Here is a 19,639-nt window from a genome sequence, read left to right as displayed (position 1 = left end):
AAGAGTTGTCCCTTCTGGCAGATGAGTGAGCCATAAGCAGAAGAAACTTTATTGCAGGGCATTGTGTAATACCTTAACAAAAGAATGAAGGGAGTGAAGAGGCTTTTAACAGCAGTACCTCATGCTACTCTAATAAGAGCAACGATGAGCAAGAAAATTTCTGGTAGAACACTTAAAGGGCCCCTCACCAGGTCTGGCCAGTTTGAGGTGACAAGTGCAGAGCATACATTGCACAATAAGAATCGTGTCTGCAAAGTATTACATTGCTATGCACTGCGGAAAGATCTGAAATTTCAAACCGAACGCTGTTTTTCCTTCTCCTCTCCGCCGGCGCGCTTCAAGCCAGAGGACGACGTATTCGTGTGCCTGCGCCTACATACTAGTGTCCGCAGTGTGACGTCGCTTGTGGTGACATGACAGTTTGAGAATTATTCAAGACATCTGTTATTTGAATTGACGAATTGAAGTTTAGAGAAATAATAAAACACGCAAACAGAATGCCTGCATGTTTTTTGTTTTACTTCGCACTGAAGCAAGAGAGATGTACTTCCGCTTCATCTGCTTGTTACCATGGTCGTGTGGTCACGTGCGCAGGTACCGAAACTGTCCCATTTTCTACCATGTTCCAGCGTGTGATCATGCCCTGCGATCCGCTTGTTCTGCCTCGCAGTATTCGTGTAGCATTGAATTATACTGCTAGTCAGTTTTCTTGTGCACAGCACGCAAAATCGTGTGCTGCATGAACGAGACGGCTCGCACGTGACTCCTACAGCGGAAGCGTGTAGCGCCCAAAAAAAAAATGAAGGCGGGGCAGGGCCTGTGACATATGCGTCGCATGACCCTCGAGGTCCGGTATGGAAGAACGCAGGGAAGGAATTTCGCTTGTGGAGGCTAGACCGGGCGAGTGGAGAGAGCATCTTGCTTGGCAGTGGAGCCCACCTGCTGAAATTATGGGTTCGCGGCACTGAAATATTTCTATCTCGATTATTAATGAGCCGATTTGAAAAAGTTTTGCGGCAGAACGCTCCCTAGAGGACACATAACAACTTCCAGCGTCTAACCAAAATTTGCTATGGGGCCTGGTGAGGGGCCCTTTAAGTTAAACAGTAACTTTTTGAAAGACAGAAAATTCCAGGTGAGAGTTCGAGGTACATTTGGCCCACCCACTTCAACAACACAGGCATACTACAAGAAGTACTACAGCCTATGGTGTGCTACAGCATATGGGAAAGCTATCTTATACAGAAATCAAGAATGATGCAACAAACTCTCGACAACACTGCAGACTTTCTTGGCCAGTCTGGCCTCTCGCTTTCTGATAAGTCGACGTCGGAAAAAAGACGAATGAAGAACTACCCCAGATTGCACATTGTGCTCCACATAGCTGGACAAATATATCTGCAAGTCAACAGCCACAAATCCTCAGCTAGTGTAAGACCATGACGGCAGAGCCAGCACGTGGTTGAAACAATTATGCCATGCCTGGACGCAAAAGACAACTCATCGAATACAGACATAGGGTAATAACAGGTCTTTCCAACTTTATACCATGCTTGGAGACCTCTATGAGAAAGAGCAAACGAACAAGCACTTAGACAGAGTAGAGTTGCAGCCTGCAGCACAAATTCGTTGCAGCAAGAGCTCGGAACCCGGTCCCAAGATACCATGCCAGCTAGCAAATGAGATGCAAAGACTACCCTTCCCTTCAGAAACAACCTCAGGAGCTCCTGAACTTGAAACACAACAGGCCCCATTCCATGCAATATGGAGGCAAATAATTAGGCCAGGAGACTATATGCAACTGCCAAACACACAGAGGAGGTTGCTAATCATGAAGATGCAAGCAAACATCAGGCACAATAGTATACTGATGTGTCAATAGCAGTGTGACAGTAGTATGACACTACATAAAATTAAACCCCATACAAGTGAGTACCATTCCAGGTCATCCTACACCTAGAAAAGCTGAACTGAAAGCAATCAAAGCAGCACTTGTAGTGCAAATTTGCAGACCACAACACCCTGTACGCCTGCATGGATTCACCAGAAACTGTCTGGGCCTGCACATCACACGAGATTGTCAGGAAAATCAGGAGATTGACATGCAACTTACAAGCACATGGCCAAAAATTAAATTACAGGATAGATAGCCACGCAGATATTCCAGGACACAAGCGGGCTTATGAGCCCGGCATAAAAACGGAAAACTGGACGAGTTGGTATGTATTCATTATTAAAGGGGTTGAGACACCAAATTTTGAGGCTATAAAAAGCCTGTTGTAGGCTGCTTCTGTATGCGAAGACACCCACAATGAGGTATTGGACGCTGCAAACATTTGAAAATAATTTTAATTCAGCTCCAAAAAGTCATTAAAAGCTCCTTCTCGTGGTCAAGACCCATCGCTAGCGCGGCTGCTATGACGTGACAATGGAGGAATGAAAGTATTGACGTCATAGCACACTAGCACAAAAATGTGATGAGTAGCGATAAAATGCTGATTGCAGAGCCTGCTGAATCGAGGAACCGAGCATAGCCTCCACTATGACTGCGCTACAGGCATATAGAAATCCTTTCTCTATGCTACAGGCTTCTAGAACACTGTAACCCAGCTAACCCTGGCCCCTGGCTAACCGAGACATGCACAGCGCTGTAGCGTCTGCGAGTCGCATAGTTTGGCACCTCGGGGCAGTCTCTCGTTCACTTGGCATATCTCGACATGTAAAGGCCTGTCCACGTTACAGGCACGGCAACTCGCCATTTGCCGTTCGTGGGCCGCCGTGCGATGACGGTTTTGCTCACGAACGGCGAGATTTCCTTGCCGTAGAGAGAATGGGACTGGGGCCCATTTGTGCGGCAGCCGTACGGCGAAGTGGCCAATCAGCGACCGAGGAGTGGTCACTTGGGCACCGACGGCAGCCTCACCACCGATCATTCGGCAGTGCCAATATCGTCGCTAGGCCTCCTCCGGTTCACTTCAAAGCTAAAGCTGATGGTGCTTCGGAATGAATCACCAACGCTAACAAGCTGCAATATTTTCTTAGCGTTGTTGTCACTCTTCGCAATAATTATAATAATCGCGACATGCACTTTCAGTCGCCAGTTGTTTACCTCTGCTGGCAGAGCACGCATGAAACAGCCTTTATTCAACGCCACTACCACCGCGGTTTTGATAACCTTGCTGCCTCTAACCAGCACTCTCACATGCAGATCTGCTGGCGGCCATAGCCACCACCTGCTTGGACTCATAATGACAAAGCCTTTAGCGCAGTTCAAAAAGACAGGGACGTGACAGAGACAAAAGACAGCACTAACTTTCAACTGACGTTTATTGAAACACAGAGGCAGATATATAGCGAAGCAGGTATAGAAAGATACAAAAAATACAAAAATACAAAAGGCAAATCGCACTCTATACATGCAGCGACCTTTGCTTGTGGCCTCCACTGTGCATGCGCAGAACATTGGCTTGCACGTTTTGCTGGGACAATCATGGCAATGTTCAGAAAGGGTCCCGTTCCTTGGTTTTGCCACATTTCACTTGTGTTCTGCAAGGTTTTCACTGAGGCATCTGCCAGTTTACCCGACCACAAGTTAACGGAATATGGTAAACCACCCCTTGCGAGCACTCCACAAACTTATGTCTATGCTTCACTTTACATCCCCTTGATCGTTTAGGAAAAGGGTCCGTCAACTTACACACCTTTGATAGCTTGTCTTGGGCAGAGAATGTCATCTTCACACTCGCCTTATTGGCAACCCCCTTCAGCTTATGGAAGACACCGTGCGTGTACGGAAACACCGCTGTCTTTTTCCTTTTGGTGGATTGTTCGCAGCCGCTCTCCTTGCACTTCTTCACCAAGCCTTCCACCACGGAAACAAGCACATCTTTGGGATAACCAGCAGCAGAAAGCTGACTGGCTTGCTCGCTCAGGCTGACGGGTATCATGACAGGACATCATTTTTTCATGGCGTTGGTGAAGCACATGTTCACAATTGCCCGTTTAACAAGCTTTGAGTGGCAGGATGAATATGAAAGGAGTGGTTTGTTAGCCCTAGGGTGGTAATACTAGCTTACGTGGGTTTCTGCGAAAATTAACATTAAATCTAAAAATTCCAATTTGTTGTTAGCCGGTAGTTCATGGGTCAAATCAAGTGGCTTAAAACAGTGCCTAAAAAGTCTATGGAGAGTCTGAATTATTCCTTTTACTGTATCAATTTGGTGTCTTGTGCATGCTGTGAATACACATTATGGAAAGTGTGAATTGCTCATTAAAAAAAGCAAACCATACTGTGAGATCCCTTATCTAAGCGTAGAAAGAGTAGTCTTTTAAACATTGTTGTAATAGAGAAGAAAAAAAGAATACTTGGTACAGTTACAGGTTTTGCAAGGTGGAAGTTCTTTAACTTCCATTCAGTTTAATTGCATTATGAGTGAGTAGTAGGATGTATGTACACACTTGCAATTTTTTTTAATAACAGTGTGCGCGTGTTAACCGCAAAGCGTCTCAGCAGCCTTGTAGTGGTGAGGGGCACTCTTGAAGCAAGCAGCACAGCATATAGCATTAGAACTAGAAAATATGCTTGCTTGTCCGCACATACTGTTGCTCCTCACCACTGACATGCCATGCGGTCGATGCTCATACATTATTAAAGAATTGCAAGGGTTTGCTCAAATATAGCAAGCATGCGACAATATTTATTCAAAGTGATGCTCGCAACTGTATATGTACTAGTACAGTTCCATCCACCACAGTGGATAGTGCCTGAAAAAACACTTGTGTACTTAAGTGCATGCTAAAGAGCTTGTCAAAATTAATTTAGAGCGATCCATTACCACGAACTGCATAGGTTTTGGACAAATATCCAAACAATCATTTAGCCTTGCATTCAAAGGGGTCCAACCAACCCTTGGGGCTTGGATAGCATGCCACTGCTGTAAACATCTCGGCCAAATTTCGCAGTCGTGTAAGCGGAGCACCTTTTTCACAAAACACCCTCTTTTGAAACAAAGGCTTTCTCCTCACCTTTTCGAAGCTGCCATCGTCTGCTATATTTCATCATTTAGCAGATTCCCATAGACAGCTGATATTGGGCAATAGCTGACATCAATCAAGAAGGCTATTGGGATCATTGTGCGTCTTGCTACTGTTACTGTGCATATTTATTGACGCAGTTGACTAAACAGGCTGAAGCGAAATTGTGTACTTACGGAAGAAGCCAGCTATTGTGTGCTCAACCACGTAGGAATGAGACTTTGGCTGCGCTGCTTATGGGAGGGCTGTCATAGCCATCGGGTTTTGTTAATTTAGATTAGTTTTCAACACTCAACTCGACTCAAATCACGCAAAATTTAAGCCCAGACCACGCATACACTACGCCTGCTGCACCTTAGAAGAGCTGCAAGCCAGCACACATTCACTCCTGGCCAGCATTGCTCCAGGCCACACTCCTGGCTAGACACATTGGCAGACATCGCTTCATATTGCGCAGTTAATAAAGCTTCAAAAATGCACAATTTGGATTTGTCTACTATCCCTGCAGGACAAAGCTGATTTGCACCACATAGCATGACCAGACTGAAGTATATGAGCATAAGCGTGCGTGCTAGCCCTGCCATGACCATAGCAAGCACACTACGATTAGTGCGACTACTACAGCTGCGCGTAGTTGCACCTGCCGCCGAACGTAGATGCCGTGCCTGCTGTAGGGTGCCACCATGAGCCCGCTCGCTCTTGGCATATGTCAAGAACTGCGTGTTCTGATTGGTAGCTGTCGGTGACATGGCTCAGGCACGTGGCAACGCGCACTTGCCCAAGCGCCCACACTTTACTAGAACAGGTACGGCTGGTTGTCGGCTTCCCGAGTTGCATACTTTCATGGTGCATCACCTCATGGTCAAAGCTCGTTACGTTGGAAATCCCCTCAGCGCGAGTTTGGAGTGTGGCATCCATTGCACTCGCATGAGTGAGGACAATGTTTCTTTCAAGCCCCAGAAATTGTGCGATTGCCATAGATATAAGTGCAAAAGGAAATGTGCTCCTCGTGCCACTTGATAAGAGAAAAGCAGCCGTGTGCAACTTATCAGTACACTGTAGCACAGCAAAGTAATCACCAGCATTACTATAGTAACAGTCATCAAAAGTATGTGCTGCCAACATCGCCCATCATTTTACACGGAAAGAATAAACGCAACATTGAAGCCAGCTGACGTAACGCCTTAGGTGCGACTCCGTAACCTGTGCCGCCTCGCTTCTTCGTAACGGAGCATGTTGAGGAGGAATGAAAAGGTGCTGTGCTTTTAGTATCTATGCTCTTACTTGGTCATTTTCAAAACTTATTTCAGTATTAAATTCCAAGGACGCCCAATACTCGTCCCAAGGCTTAATTTAGGTTTTGAAGATAAGTGGTTCAGGGCCCTCTTAAGAATCGCAAGCAACAATGAGCCTAAGGACTCCATCAAGTGACTGGTAAGCACAGGAGGTAGTCTTCCTTACGCAGCTGCTACACCTAGCTTGTGCTGAAAGTGTGACCATAATCGGAAGGGTTCTTTCCGACAGTAAAAACAAGGCCTTGCAAATTTACACAGCACAATCCCAGTAACATAGCATCTGCTTCAGCTTGCTTGTCTCGGACACCACAACTAAAACATAGAGGAAAGCCTACCTGAAAAACGCACAGTGAAACCTCGTTAATTCGGATTTCACGGGACTGTAAAAAATGTCCGAATTAACTGAACGTCGAATTATCGAGAGTATCAAGAATACAATAAACAAATGCTTACTTCGTCAACACGCTTTTATTTGCTGAATGAATTGGCAAATCTTTTTCTATTTTGCACAAACGCAGTGTGGAAGCTGCAATTCTCATCATCTGGCAACTGATTAGCTCTCACAGTGGCGAAGGCTTCGTGACTTCCTCCGCAGTGCACACACAGGGCTTCTGACACACTTTCACTACTGCGCACAAATCCCGATTATTTTCTCGCCAGTGAACTGGTCACCAACAGATCGTCCATCCATCACGATATAGACTGTGCTCTTCATCCTCACCAGCTTTGCACAGAGTCAAAATGAAACTGTTGTTGTTTGCTGCAACTGTTGTAGCTGTGAAGCATGGCTGCCTCAAAGAGTTCATCAGAACTACAAATCCATTTTGAGTACCGCCTGTAACTGCTCAGTTAAAAGCTACATCGTTCAGGTGAACGGAAGCGGTGACTGAAGTCACATCAGCCATTTGGGCATGATGGCTTCGCCTAGAGCCTTACAATAAATAGTAAAATTTATTATGTTGTCACCGACTGTGCGCTCTGGCTGCTAACCTTAGAGCGTGTTGGGTACAGCGTCTGGTTTCAGCTTTTTGCTGATATCGCGCATAATCAAAGGCTCAAATTGGTGATACGAAAATGATCCTAACTACTAAGCAAAAGACCAAAAACATCCTGCATGAATTAAACATCGTAAGCCCCTAAAACGATAGGATATCGGAAATCTTGATTGAATGAGCAGCATTTCCCACAGAAGTTTCAAAGCTAAAACTTTTTTTTTTTTTTGCTAAAGTATTATTGCAAGCAAATCCGATTTGTTTCTTGAGTATTCTAACAGCTTAATTGGTCAAACACAAGCTTAAAAAGCCCAAATTTTAGTTTTTTGGTCTCTTTTTTTCTTATATGAAAAACGTGCAAAACCTCCACTGGAGTTGTCAAAATATGCGTAACCGTGCCCCCAAATTTTAATTGGGCCACCCTTAAATTTCAAGCTGGCCCTTCTCCAAATTTCATGTCGGCCCACACCCAAATTTCAAGTTGGCCAACCCCCACATCTAAGTTTGCTTATGCATTAAAGAAAGGGTGCACTACTGCTCAAGGAAGGAAAACTGAGTCGACGTGGTGCACAACGAAGGAGCGCACATCTGTGGTGACATCGCGTGGTGTGAGAGCTCAGGAACAAATACCTCAGATACACTGGATTACTTACAAACTTGGTACTTACCTCACAAAGCTAGGTGCATGGACGGCGGCCCATGGAAGTTTGCACGACCGATCCAATGCATCCATATCTTTGGGCGACATCATGCTTGCCAGATGACAGCGCTTCAAAAGCTTTTTTTCTTCACTGAAGCGATTACGGTAAGCGTACGCACAGCAACTCATGAGAAAAAATTAGGAACGGCATCAAGGACATGCGCTGTTCTTAACGACGCACTCACTACGGAAGCTACCGTAAACCGTATAAACCACATACCATGTACACTATGGCACAGATTTATTCACATGCATCAAAAATGGCACCGGAGAGACTTCTGAAAGCGTGCACCGTCACGTGACGGCAGTAGTTCAATCAGAAAGGGGAGACGGGCGGCCTGTGTGGCAGCAGGAAAGTTCAAAAGATGGTTAATATAAGTTATATTGGGAAATTGTTTGTATGTTAGGACACCTGTGGCTACAAGATTAAAAAAGCTTGAGGCTTTCCACAGGAAAATGAAGAGTGATAAGTGAATTTAATCCTCTGGGATATCTTGGACTAGCATATGAATGTACGTGTGTATATGTCAATTCTTGTTGGAGACTATGGCAATACTGCTTTAGTTAAACTAAATATGTGTGCGTGACAATGTCTGCCTGGTAATGGCTCCAAAGTTAGGTTTTAGCTGCTTCAACAGGTGCTCTGAAGTGGCTTGGACCAATCACATCAATAAATACACTTTGCGACTTTCTTACAGGAAGTTTTGCACTTAAGTCAACGCGTGTGAAATTAGTTCATCGATCTCGGCTAATTATGCAATTAAGTAGAATACACAAAAAAAAAAACTCCATACAATAGCCAACAATATGCATTTGGTTGGGTGCTCGTAGAGTGCTCCAGCATATTTTAAAATCTTGGCTAATGTTAGTCGAGACACCCTATATTGCATTGCTCAGCGACATCCCCTCCATCTGTGCTGATGGGCTTAGTATGTCGAACACATCAAGAATGAGCGGCATAGATCGAATGCTTCACACACCTTGCATAGTCACTGTGCTTCTAAACAAAGAATACTTTTGTGAAGAGCCACAATCTTCTATGCTAAATCAACCACAAAAAGTGAAAGTCGTATTTTGTTTGCAAGAGCCAACTAACTAACCTTATCTGGGTCGTTCAGTTTGCTTGGTTTCAAGCTAAACACACTTGAGTGATGGTAGCTGCTCGGCTTATTCACATCAATTAGAAATGTAATTCCATTGCACATGCTGAGATTTAGCCTAGCTCAAGATTTTTCGCTCGTGTTGTCTATGTGTAGTCTACGACTGCACTTGGTGAATAGAGCATTTGTAGCGCATCGAAAACAAATGCGTGACTATCCTCCTTTCAGGAGTGTGTGCAATAACTGTGCATTGTCTTCAAAGCACTTCGTCACCGTGGACATTATCTTGTCTTTTTCAATGCTGACATATACATGGAAATTAGCAAACATTATGGTGCGCTGGGGCAGCTTCAGACCACAAATTCATGTAATGACAGCAAAGTGTGCTAGCACAGTCATTAAGAACTGAGAACTGCAGTGGAGGTATGAGCAGTGTTGCTCTGCAGTTCTCTCAAGCGTTAGCGTGCCTACAGCACGGCCACATGGTCCGATAGCACTTTGATACCTGGCTCTAAAAGACAAGTAAACATGCTTGGATACCAACAGTTATACAACACTATAACTGGAACTGCATGTTTCTGCACTGCAATGGCACCCATTTTAGGTCTAGCAAGGTGATGTGAACACTCAATGCTCTGCCTCCTTGTTACATTATGGATCCTCGGATGTACCACATCCAGCACCGAGGTCAGATTGCCAGCTTGCGATAACTTTCCCGAGGTGGTTTTCATGTTTGGCTTAATGTCTCTAAAGCTGGAGCATTGGGTTATTATTCAATGAACATATAATAGGAAAATTTCGCTTTACTTTGCACAAACTTTGCTAAGCAGAATGGAAAAGTAATAGTTACTTGTGCTACATGGGCCCTTTCAACAGCCGTTGACCTAGCAGCAGTTGGGCTCAATCACAGTTGAAAGGTGTTAAATGGCAGTTGACTTCAACCGAGATCGGCGATCACACTCAAGGCAGGATAGTCACCTCCAGTTATGCTGCGTCACAAATTGATTTGAGAAAAAAAGAACATATGGAAAAGCAAACTTATATATAGCTTAGACCACTTATAATGTAACCATGTATAGTGCAGAACCGGCTATAACGTGGCCTTTTCTGATTCCCGTTTACCCTCCCATGGAACTTCATATATATGAATACCGCTTACAGTGCAGTGGCGCGAGATGAAATACCGGTTATAATGCAGCTCCCGCAGGAAAATCCCACAGACAAGCTGCGAGCATGCTTCCCAATGCCATGCCCCGGCCGATGGGAGGGGAGATCAACGAGAGCGATGCCGAGGAGGAGATGGATGAGACGCAGAACGAATGAACAAGGAATGAAGTAAAAAAAAAGAATGGCAGCAGCACAATGTCTGCCTATGCGATGGAGAAATGTTTGCTTGGCCAGCAGTGCACTCCGCACCAAGCGCGGCTAAGTTTTTATGCGCCCGTCATGATACGCGTCGTTGTGAAGTGCAGATATTGCGCCTGCGACCTTAGCAGTGTTCCAGAGAGTTAGTTAGGAGCTTTTAGGTTTTATGTGTGCTTGCGAGCTTTGCCGTTCCTACCACTATGTGCATATACAAACTTGGCAGGCATTCACATAGTTTCTGCGGCTGATCGCCCGAGTAATCAAACTCTGCTTCGTACGTGCTGTTGTCAGTTCAGCCCGTGTGCGTGATTGCATGCCTAATTCCTATGTAATCGTCTATGGGTACGAACATATCAAGGGCGAGCTTCTTGCGACAGCATGCTGGTCCCCAATGCTCTCGCTGGCTTGGCCTAGCCAGTGCGCCTCATTGGCGACCAAATTTGCAGTTTGGTGCTGACTCAATGAAACGCATTGCAGTGACTGTACGGCACTTGGAAGTGGAGAAACCGCCTTGATAACAAAAGCGAGGGCACGGGCAACACTTTAATGGCGGCAACTTGGTCCACGGTCGCTCTGTTGTCGATACAATCAGACAAGACACCGTACTGCATCTGAAATTTCGGTTGCCGTTTTACATTAGTTATGTGGAGTTTGTCGCAGTGCCGTGGGGAATTTGAAATAATCGAACAGGTCTGAAAAATTAGTCACTGAATTACTTTCCTGTGTTGATTTAAAAAAAAATATTACTTCGTCTGCTTCATGCAAAGACCACGGGGAGCTTTCAACGTTCATAAATTTCAACGGATAAAAAACTCCCAGTCGCATGCTTCAATTCTCAGATAAGCACGGCTGCTGGGTCTACATGTTTTGCACATGTGCAGACCTTGACAACTGTTATTTTGGTTATAGTGCGGATATTCGTGATTCCAGCTTCTTGTGCCATAAGCGGTCTATGCCGATAAAAGGCTGTGTGGACATTGCTTGTTACCAAAATAAAATAATACAAGCAGGCTCAAGATTTCTTTTTTTCTCTCAACACTCATTGGGATTAAGTGTGATCGGGGGTGAAAAGAGCATGACTGAACTCGAAATATAAGCTATTAAGAGCTACTAGGATTTGGTCAGTTGAATGGCTGTTGGAACTCTTGAATGTAGTGTTCGATGGTAGTGGAAAGTGTCTGTGCAACGCAGGTGCTATAAAATTTGTTGCCTTTGGGCTTTTTCCATGTCGACCTCTGTAGGTTAGGGTTACCAAGTGGGAATAAAATTCTTTGTTGTAGCAGGATTTAACTGCATATAGAAGAATGGTGCAGCTGTAAGGTACCGTTGGTGACATCTGGGCCTTGAAGCCTCTGCAATTTCATGCTGTCATTGTGGCTTGTTGCCTGGTATTTAAACAATATTGTACTAATCTCAATTTGTGTGCCATAACAACAACATAGGTTCTTGTTAGTACTTGTGCTATATTTTGTAGAGCCGCCCGTACTTGCGTGTGTCTTTCACTGTTAACATTGACAGTAATTTAACTTGAGACATGTACTATATTCTCTCTCTGAAATAACGGTTTTATTATATTTTTTTTCCCCCTGTAACAGTGGACAAGTGGCACTTTGTGTGCCTCAAGTGAATGCCCTCTGGCCATCAATGGATACTTTCAAGAGACGTGCATACAATAAATCTGCCTCATAGTAACTCATTCTTCACTGGTACGTCATTCCTTGACACCAAAGCTAACAAGAACTGAAAAATTGACCATTTGAAGCACACCGACAACATTGTCATACATGAGCACTCACTAAAAAAAATACTGCTGCACAGTGCGTCATTAACTACAGAAGCTGGGCAACTGCTGCTATGTTTTTAATAAGCACGTAGCGACTAAGGTAAGTTCAGTGGCAGTATCACCCGATAATTGTGGCGATGCCAGTGAGAAGTGAATAACAGGAAATATGTGTGCTGAATTCCTCAGCAGGATGCCATCAGCTGCCTGTAATGCAGCATAATTGTATGTAATTTGGTAACCTTGCAGAAATAAAACAATTCAATGTAAACAACAGAAGTCTTAGGTCGCAAATGCAGCCGAATCTCGTACATACAATTAGCCTAGTTTACACACATGGCGGGGTACAGTCGAGATACCCCATTTGGATTATACCATTTCTGCTGCATCCTTGTTTCAAAAAAGGAGGAGGTTCTTTGTCTTTGAAATCTATGAAAAAAAGTACTGCAGACTAACACAACTGAATGCACATTAAGCAGACAAAGCATGCCCCATTTATTGACATGCACATCCATGCTGCCCTGCTCTTCCCCACTTTTATATAAGTAACAGATTAAAACCAAGATCACAGTCCACATGATTTGCATTTCATTCCTCATCCCTTCTATCTTTGTATCACCTGCAAAAAAACAGAGTCCACATGTATTTTACTGAACACTGCATGTATGACGACAAAAAAGCACTGCTTTTATTACTTCTGCTCTGCTGTCTTGATCCAAACCTTGCATTTCAGATATACCCTCTGCTTTGCAAAAGGCTGTGACTTTGACAGTTACACGAGTATAAACAATGCTAAGCACAACTGATATGGCTAAGCGATGGCCTTCATCAGTAGTAGCCCCAGTATGTTTGGTAGCAGTGGTTGTTAGGCATGTAAAAACTAGGGTTATCGAACACAGAAGATTTGCTGCTTTCTTCTCCTTGGAAAGGCCTCTTAGGTTGCTGCTTCATTTTCCTTTTCTTAGCTCTCTCTTTTATCCTTCTCCTTTTTAGCGCTTGCTTGCTGAGGGAGTTTGGTGTCTTGATGGGCACCTTCTTCCGCCGCTTTGCTGAAGGTGTTGCGTCTTCTGAAACTTGCTCGCCATTGCAGTTACCCTCTGGTGGCACCGTATCTGCTGCAGCTGGCACATCAGGCTGGGTCATCTGTTGGTCATGGCAACCGGTTTGCTCATTGTTTTGTGCTGCCTGGCCATTGCACTCAACTGTCTGTAGCCCCTTCATCTGCTCGCTCTTACGCTTGCGTTTCTTGTTTGCACGCTGCAGTCGTTTTGCATCTGAAACAATGAAGTACAAACTGAATATTGAAACTAAATTATCACCTACACCACATGACAAATGTGAATCAAAGTAAAAAGCACGAGCACATACGTGCAGCCTACAGCAAAAACATCTTGATTCACCCTATAGCAACTAAATGGAAACTTGCAGGGCAATTTCTCTCGATGCAAAACATTTTACATCATACACATATATACAACAATGTGTCCCACGTAACTTGTGCCAGAGCTTAAAAATATGCAAGGCAGACCATTTTTTGTATTTTGCTTAAAGTCTCGTCTCATATTTCACGGGCTTTTTTTCAGAACTTTTTGTTGGGCTAGTTGGTGCATGTTACTGAAGCACTAAAGCGCCAAACAGACGACACAAGAAGAGACACGGACGAGCGCTTACTAACAACTGATGCTTTATTGACGGAAACACATAACATATATACGCAAATTTGGCGGCGCAACTCGTGCATTGTCAAAAATCACATGGTAACCAAGCAAAAGGCGATAGAACGATTGTAAAGGTGACGTTCGTGAAGATGACACGTGGTGTACAGGGCCAAATGACTATAAAAGATAATGGTTACGCAATACACAAACACCGCCGTAAGGGAGTACCACATAAAAACTAAAAGATGAAGAATTTTCACCAAGCGCAGGCGGCGCAGCAACATGCTCAGTTCTAACTAAGGGCTTCTAAAAAGGACATTTCACTTTTATACAGAATTTTTGATGGTTCGCTCACGCATTCAAGGCCCTTCCTTTTAATGTGGGGCTGCACTGCTTTCAGGCTTGGAAAAAACTTTTACATAGCATGTATTGAGCAATAGAAACCTGGATAGGAAAATTTTTGCAATGGTCTACAATTTTCTTACTGGCACATTTGCTCTGAATATAATATTTGCAAAGTTGATTAATTAATAAGTAATTAAGCAAAATAAAACAAATAGTACGACTTGCTCCAAGCGAGAGCAAACAAGATTACCATGGTTCTGTCCAGCAATGCGGCACTTGCATATTTTTTTAAATTTTGGCACAAGTTACTCGGGACACAAGTTGACACAGCATGTTTACCTATTATCACATCGCAGAAGAAATCATGCAAAGGCACATACATATGTTGCAAGACCAGTAGCAATGGTCAAAGAAAATGTTCCCCTATTGGTACAAAAAGGAATCATGCTTCTGGAGCATGATAAACTGCTTCAAGCACTACTGAACCAGATATTCATGTAAACAAAATAATAGGTGAGCTCCATGCAAAACTTATCCATCAAAAAAGCTGGTGAAACTACCTAGAAAAATATATATTCGCCTAAAGAACCTAACATTCAGCTGGAAATTCACCTAAAAGTAAGCCCATTTTTGGGAATATAAACGCACAAAACGTTCAACCCTAGATATAACAAAGTAATTCTAAAGTAATTCTAACCTATTTTTTTGCCAATGTCAGTGTGCAACGAATATATGAAGCTGGTGCAAATATTCAATATTTTTTAAATTAGTAAGTAGAATTTTTGAAGTATTAAGAATGAATTTTGATACCCTTACAATAGACTGCTTGTTTCTGTAAGGAAATTGCAATGCCATTAACATGGCTCACGGCCAACACAATCCAAAGACGAATAATTCACCAAAGAGGCAGTTTGGACAAATTGCTACAGTCGAACCCACTTATAACGATACCAGTTTTAGCAATATGTGGGTTATCACAATGAAAAGCTGCTGCAGCGTCAACTTTTGTATGTTTTCTATGGAGAAATAACTTGCTTATTACAATGTCCCCATGCTGCATTATCGTTTATAACGATAAAGTCTGGCTGCTGGGTGTCCGTGCCGAAAGGTAATGGAATGTGAAATCCTCGAAAAGAAAAAAAGTGAAATGCGAGCTGCTGCTCGATCACCTGCCACCCCAACTGCCGCTGCGCACTTCTCTCCACGAGAGATGCACGCCAGCCTTGCGCGCATCTCTGCCGTCGCTCTTCCACCCCTCCGAATGCAAATCAGCTGCGCCCACAGCTCTGCGCCGCACCCCCCTCCAACACGCAAATGGACCGCCCCAACTGTGCTGACAACAGTGCCGGCACTGCTTCCAGATTGCTAGCTGGGACCTTATTCTGTGCAATCGTGCTAACAAATTAGATGGCTCGTGCTCATTTTTGCTCGTTGCGTTGAAGTTGTTCCTGGCCATGTAGTTTCTCAGCCTCATTTGACTCACTGCCGAAACGGAACATGGCTGATCATCGACAATGCACGACGTTGCCTGTGAAAAGAAAGCGCTCTGCTATAGGTTTAGAAATGAGGTGCTTCTAACCGATGAGGCGATCGTGCTCGCATCAGACAGCGACAGTGATGGTCATGACGGTAGCGCTGATGCGGTAGGGCAGGCTGGCTCAACACTGTGCCCCCCCCCCCCCCCCCCCCCGTGGGAGGTCCTGTAGATGATTAAGTCCACCGGACTTTCCGCTTCACTATGTGGAGCACCTGGATGCCTTGGAGAAGGATGTCGGCAAGCTTTCCATAAAGCAAGCAAAGCTGATGGACATGCGGGTTCCTCGTGCAAGCCAGTGGGAAGTATGTGGCGAGATGCTCGTGGCGATCTCGTCCCAGCGTTTCATCCGGATTTCTCAAGCAGAGATTCTGCCGCGGCAACCTTACCGCATTTCTTAAAAGGTGCCTTTTGGGGCCACCAAAGCGATGCCTTGGTGGAGCTCGTATGCCACTTGCTGCCTGTGACCCCTGTTTGCAGCTGTTATAGCGTGCCATTCTTGAACACCGACAGCTGCGACTTGTTTACAACACGCAATCGCAGCGCACAGGAAGCAGAGTTAAACAGTTCAACGAGTACACACAATCGGAAGCCTGATGGAGGAAGGTGGTGGGGAGTACTGGCCTCCCCGCCATTATAGTTTTCTCGGAACAGCTACGCCATCCCCCACTTTGATTTCATTTTTTCAGGCAACCCGGTTATAACAATAAAATTTTCGTGGCACTTGAATATTGTTATAAGTGGTTTCGACTGTATTCCATAAGGATGATGAAGTGCGAACTGGACACACAAACAAAGAAGCACGTACACACATGATGCCTGATTTGTGTGTGTAATATGCCTTTTTATGTCTGTGTTAAGTTCTCGCTTATTCACTCATCCTTATGACGACTGAATATGACAACTTATGACTACTCACACCCATAGCATACAATGAGTGGGACGCTAATTTTTATCACACTTAGACTTTACATATGGAACATATGGGCAGATACCTGGAGGCTTACGAAAAGGGTTCTACTCAAATTGAGGACGACACAACGAGCTATGGAAAGAAGAATGATAGGTGTAACGTTAAGGGATAAGAAAAGAGCAGATTGGGTGAGGGAACAAACTCGAGTTAATGATATCTTAGTTGAAATCAAGAAAAAGAAATGGGCATGGGCAGGACACGTAATGAGGAGGGAAGATAACCGATGGTCATTAAGGGTTACGGACTGGATCCCAAGGGAAGGGAAGCGTAGCAGGGGGCGGCAGAAAGTTAGGTGGGCGGATGAGATTAAAAAGTTTGCAGGGACGGCATGGCCACAATTAGTACATGACCGGGGTTGTTGGAGAAGTATGGGAGAGGCCTTTGCCCTGCAGTGGGCGTAACCAGGCTGATGATGATGATGGAACATCACGGCAACGTCGACGGCAAAAATTCGTCTAGAATGCCCTATAGTTGAACAAGTTTCACTAAGCATCACGCTCGTACGAGTGTTCGTTAATTTTCATAAGCCATTACAAAGATTGCACTAGTTGTGCTGGTGACAATGGCATTATCATAGTTGCCACCATGTCCTGCACTCAGCATTAAACACAACTTTGGTCACCGACTCCAACGAACCGGCACTGGTTAGGCCTAGCTGGTGGGTGCAGCAGGCAGCAAGTTCGTCCTCAAAATGTTTGTACCAGAAGACCCCATCGGCCATCTGTGAGTAATCGCGCACAGGTTGGATTGACGGCCACGTGCATGGAGTTTGCGTCTGCAAGCGATCAGCTGGCAACTACTTCGACTGCTTTCCAAGTTCATCTGTGCGTTTACTGAATGGAACGGTGCAAGCTTGCATGTGGGCACAGAGCCAATAAAACTTTATACTGATACGGCACAGCACAGCCTAAACTGACAGTGCTGTGGAGTCAAGGTCACCTACGCCGTACCTGTACTTTGCGCCAACCCATAATGCATGTCGGGTTGTACGATGGATGAACATGTAACGCACCTGCGGCCACACCTATTCTGAAATTACAAGTAAACATTATTTTAATGGAGCATAACACTGAGCAAAAGTGTATAAACAAATATTCTGCTGTGCCGATGCTATAAAAAACTATGAAATCAATTTTACCATTGCATTTTTTTTTTCATAGAGCCCAAATATTCAGCCATTTTCATGGCATTATTCATGTTTGAAAAATTGCTCTGTGACTGCGAATGTGTTCATAGTGGTTGCGTTATTGCACAGCAGTCCGAATGCACTTTGAGGCTTCACTTAGTAGCTATAAGCCTGCCTAGTTTAAAGGGCCCCTGAAACGCTTTGCACAAATTTTGTAGACAGATAGGGTACAGCTAAAGTGAATCAGTCGCACCACAATTTGTATGAAGCGTCTCATATTAAGAGAGCTACGTACAATTACAAGTTACCATATTTACTAGAATCACCTTTTTTCCGATAAAACGGGTCCAAAATTGCATGCGTGTTAGAATCGAGTACAACCCTAAATCTGTGTTACCATATCGCCATCGACAATTGAAAAATTGCTGCCTCGTACGCGGTTCTAGCCTAGCTGCCGTAGCTGCCTCCATGTGCATACCTCCATGCTATACGTGTAACCAGGCACTGGTGCAACCTAGTCTACAGCCTGTCTTCCCGTTTTCTGCATTTATTCAATCAGCATGGAAGTGCCGACTGCGAAGACACGCCGAGTCCACCATGATGCCACATTTAAAAGGAAAGTTATCATGTGCGCAGAGAAGAACGGAAATCGGGCCGCATCACGGGCGTTCAGAGTTCCCGAAACTTGCATGCGGGATTGGCGCAAACAGAAGGAGAATATTTTCGCCAGCAAAGCAACAAGAAAGGGTTTCAGTGGACCAAAGCAGGGCCGCTTCGCCGAAATAGAAGAGCTGCTTGTGGTATACGTGCAAGAGCAGCAAGCGGCACAGCGGCCTGTGACGACCGATCTGCTCAAAGTACGGGCGATGCAGTTGGCCCTACAGAAAGGGCTAATGTGGAGTGACTTCAAAGCAAGCAGGTGCTGGCTATCAAATTTTATGAAAAGAAAAGGCTTTTCTCTTCGAAGGTGGACAGCGATATGCCAAAAATTGCCCGAAGAATATGAAGAGAAATTGCACAGTTTTCAGCGATACGTTTTGAAGTTACGCCATAAAAACGGCTACCACTTCGGACAGATTGGAAATGCCGATCAGACGCCGCTCTACTTTGACATGCCTACCACCACAACTGTTGAAAAGAAGGGGGCGAAGCAAATGTGCGTTTCGTCTTCCGGCCACGAAAAAAACTAGAGTCACCGCAATGCTTTGTTGCACTGCGGATGGGCACAAGCTGCCCCCGTATCTTATCTTCAGAAAGAAGATGCTCCTGAAAGGAATCGTGTTTCCGAGTGGCGTGATTGTGCACGCAAATGAAAAAGGTTGTATGACCATGGACTTGATCGCTGACTGGTTTGATAACGTCTGGTGGAAGAGACGCGGCAGCAGTTTGGGTCTGCGTGGGACGCTTGTGCTCAAAGCGTTCAGGTGCCACATTGACCAGCGCATCAAGGACAAGCTGTCTGCATGCAACACCGACCTTGTCGCGATACCCGGCAGCACGACATCGCAGCTCCAGCCGCTCGATGTTTGTTTTAACAAGCCTGTGAAAGACAGAATTCGGGCGCTCTACGCCGAATGGCTTGTCAGTGGCTGCCGCAAATTCGCACCCACCAATAATATTAAGCGTGCCTCGCTGCAGGACTTTGCTGGATGGGTGAAAGATGCATGGTGCACAATCCCGTCTGCTATGGTTAACAAGGCCTTTAAAAAGTGTGGGATTTCGAATGCCATGGACGGC

The 19,639-nt window shown here is 44.8% G+C and overlaps 2 protein-coding genes across 2 annotated transcripts in view; one reads left to right on the top strand and one right to left on the bottom strand.

Annotated features, from left to right (window-relative positions):
* Window positions 1-12,182, top strand: part of Nurf-38 (Inorganic pyrophosphatase Nurf-38) — a 95,083-nt gene extending 82,901 nt beyond the window's left edge. The window contains exon 11 of the mRNA XM_075695221.1: window positions 12,082-12,182. Within this exon, the coding sequence (XP_075551336.1) occupies window positions 12,082-12,113 (32 nt within the window). The 3' untranslated portion in view covers window positions 12,114-12,182. The remainder of the gene's footprint in view (window positions 1-12,081) is intronic.
* Window positions 12,183-12,731: 549 nt separating this feature from the next.
* The window catches only part of LOC142584883 (uncharacterized), a 32,121-nt gene continuing 25,213 nt past the window's right edge, over window positions 12,732-19,639 (bottom strand). Inside the window, exon 7 of the mRNA XM_075695210.1 lies at window positions 12,732-13,540. Within this exon, the coding sequence (XP_075551325.1) occupies window positions 13,095-13,540 (446 nt within the window). The 3' untranslated portion in view covers window positions 12,732-13,094. The remainder of the gene's footprint in view (window positions 13,541-19,639) is intronic.

Source organism: Dermacentor variabilis, chromosome 1 (assembly GCF_050947875.1).
Source record: "Dermacentor variabilis isolate Ectoservices chromosome 1, ASM5094787v1, whole genome shotgun sequence".
NCBI lineage: Eukaryota > Metazoa > Arthropoda > Arachnida > Ixodida > Ixodidae > Dermacentor > Dermacentor variabilis.
The sequence above is the reverse complement of the archived record's forward strand: the minus strand, read 5'-3'. Positions and strand labels throughout refer to the sequence as shown.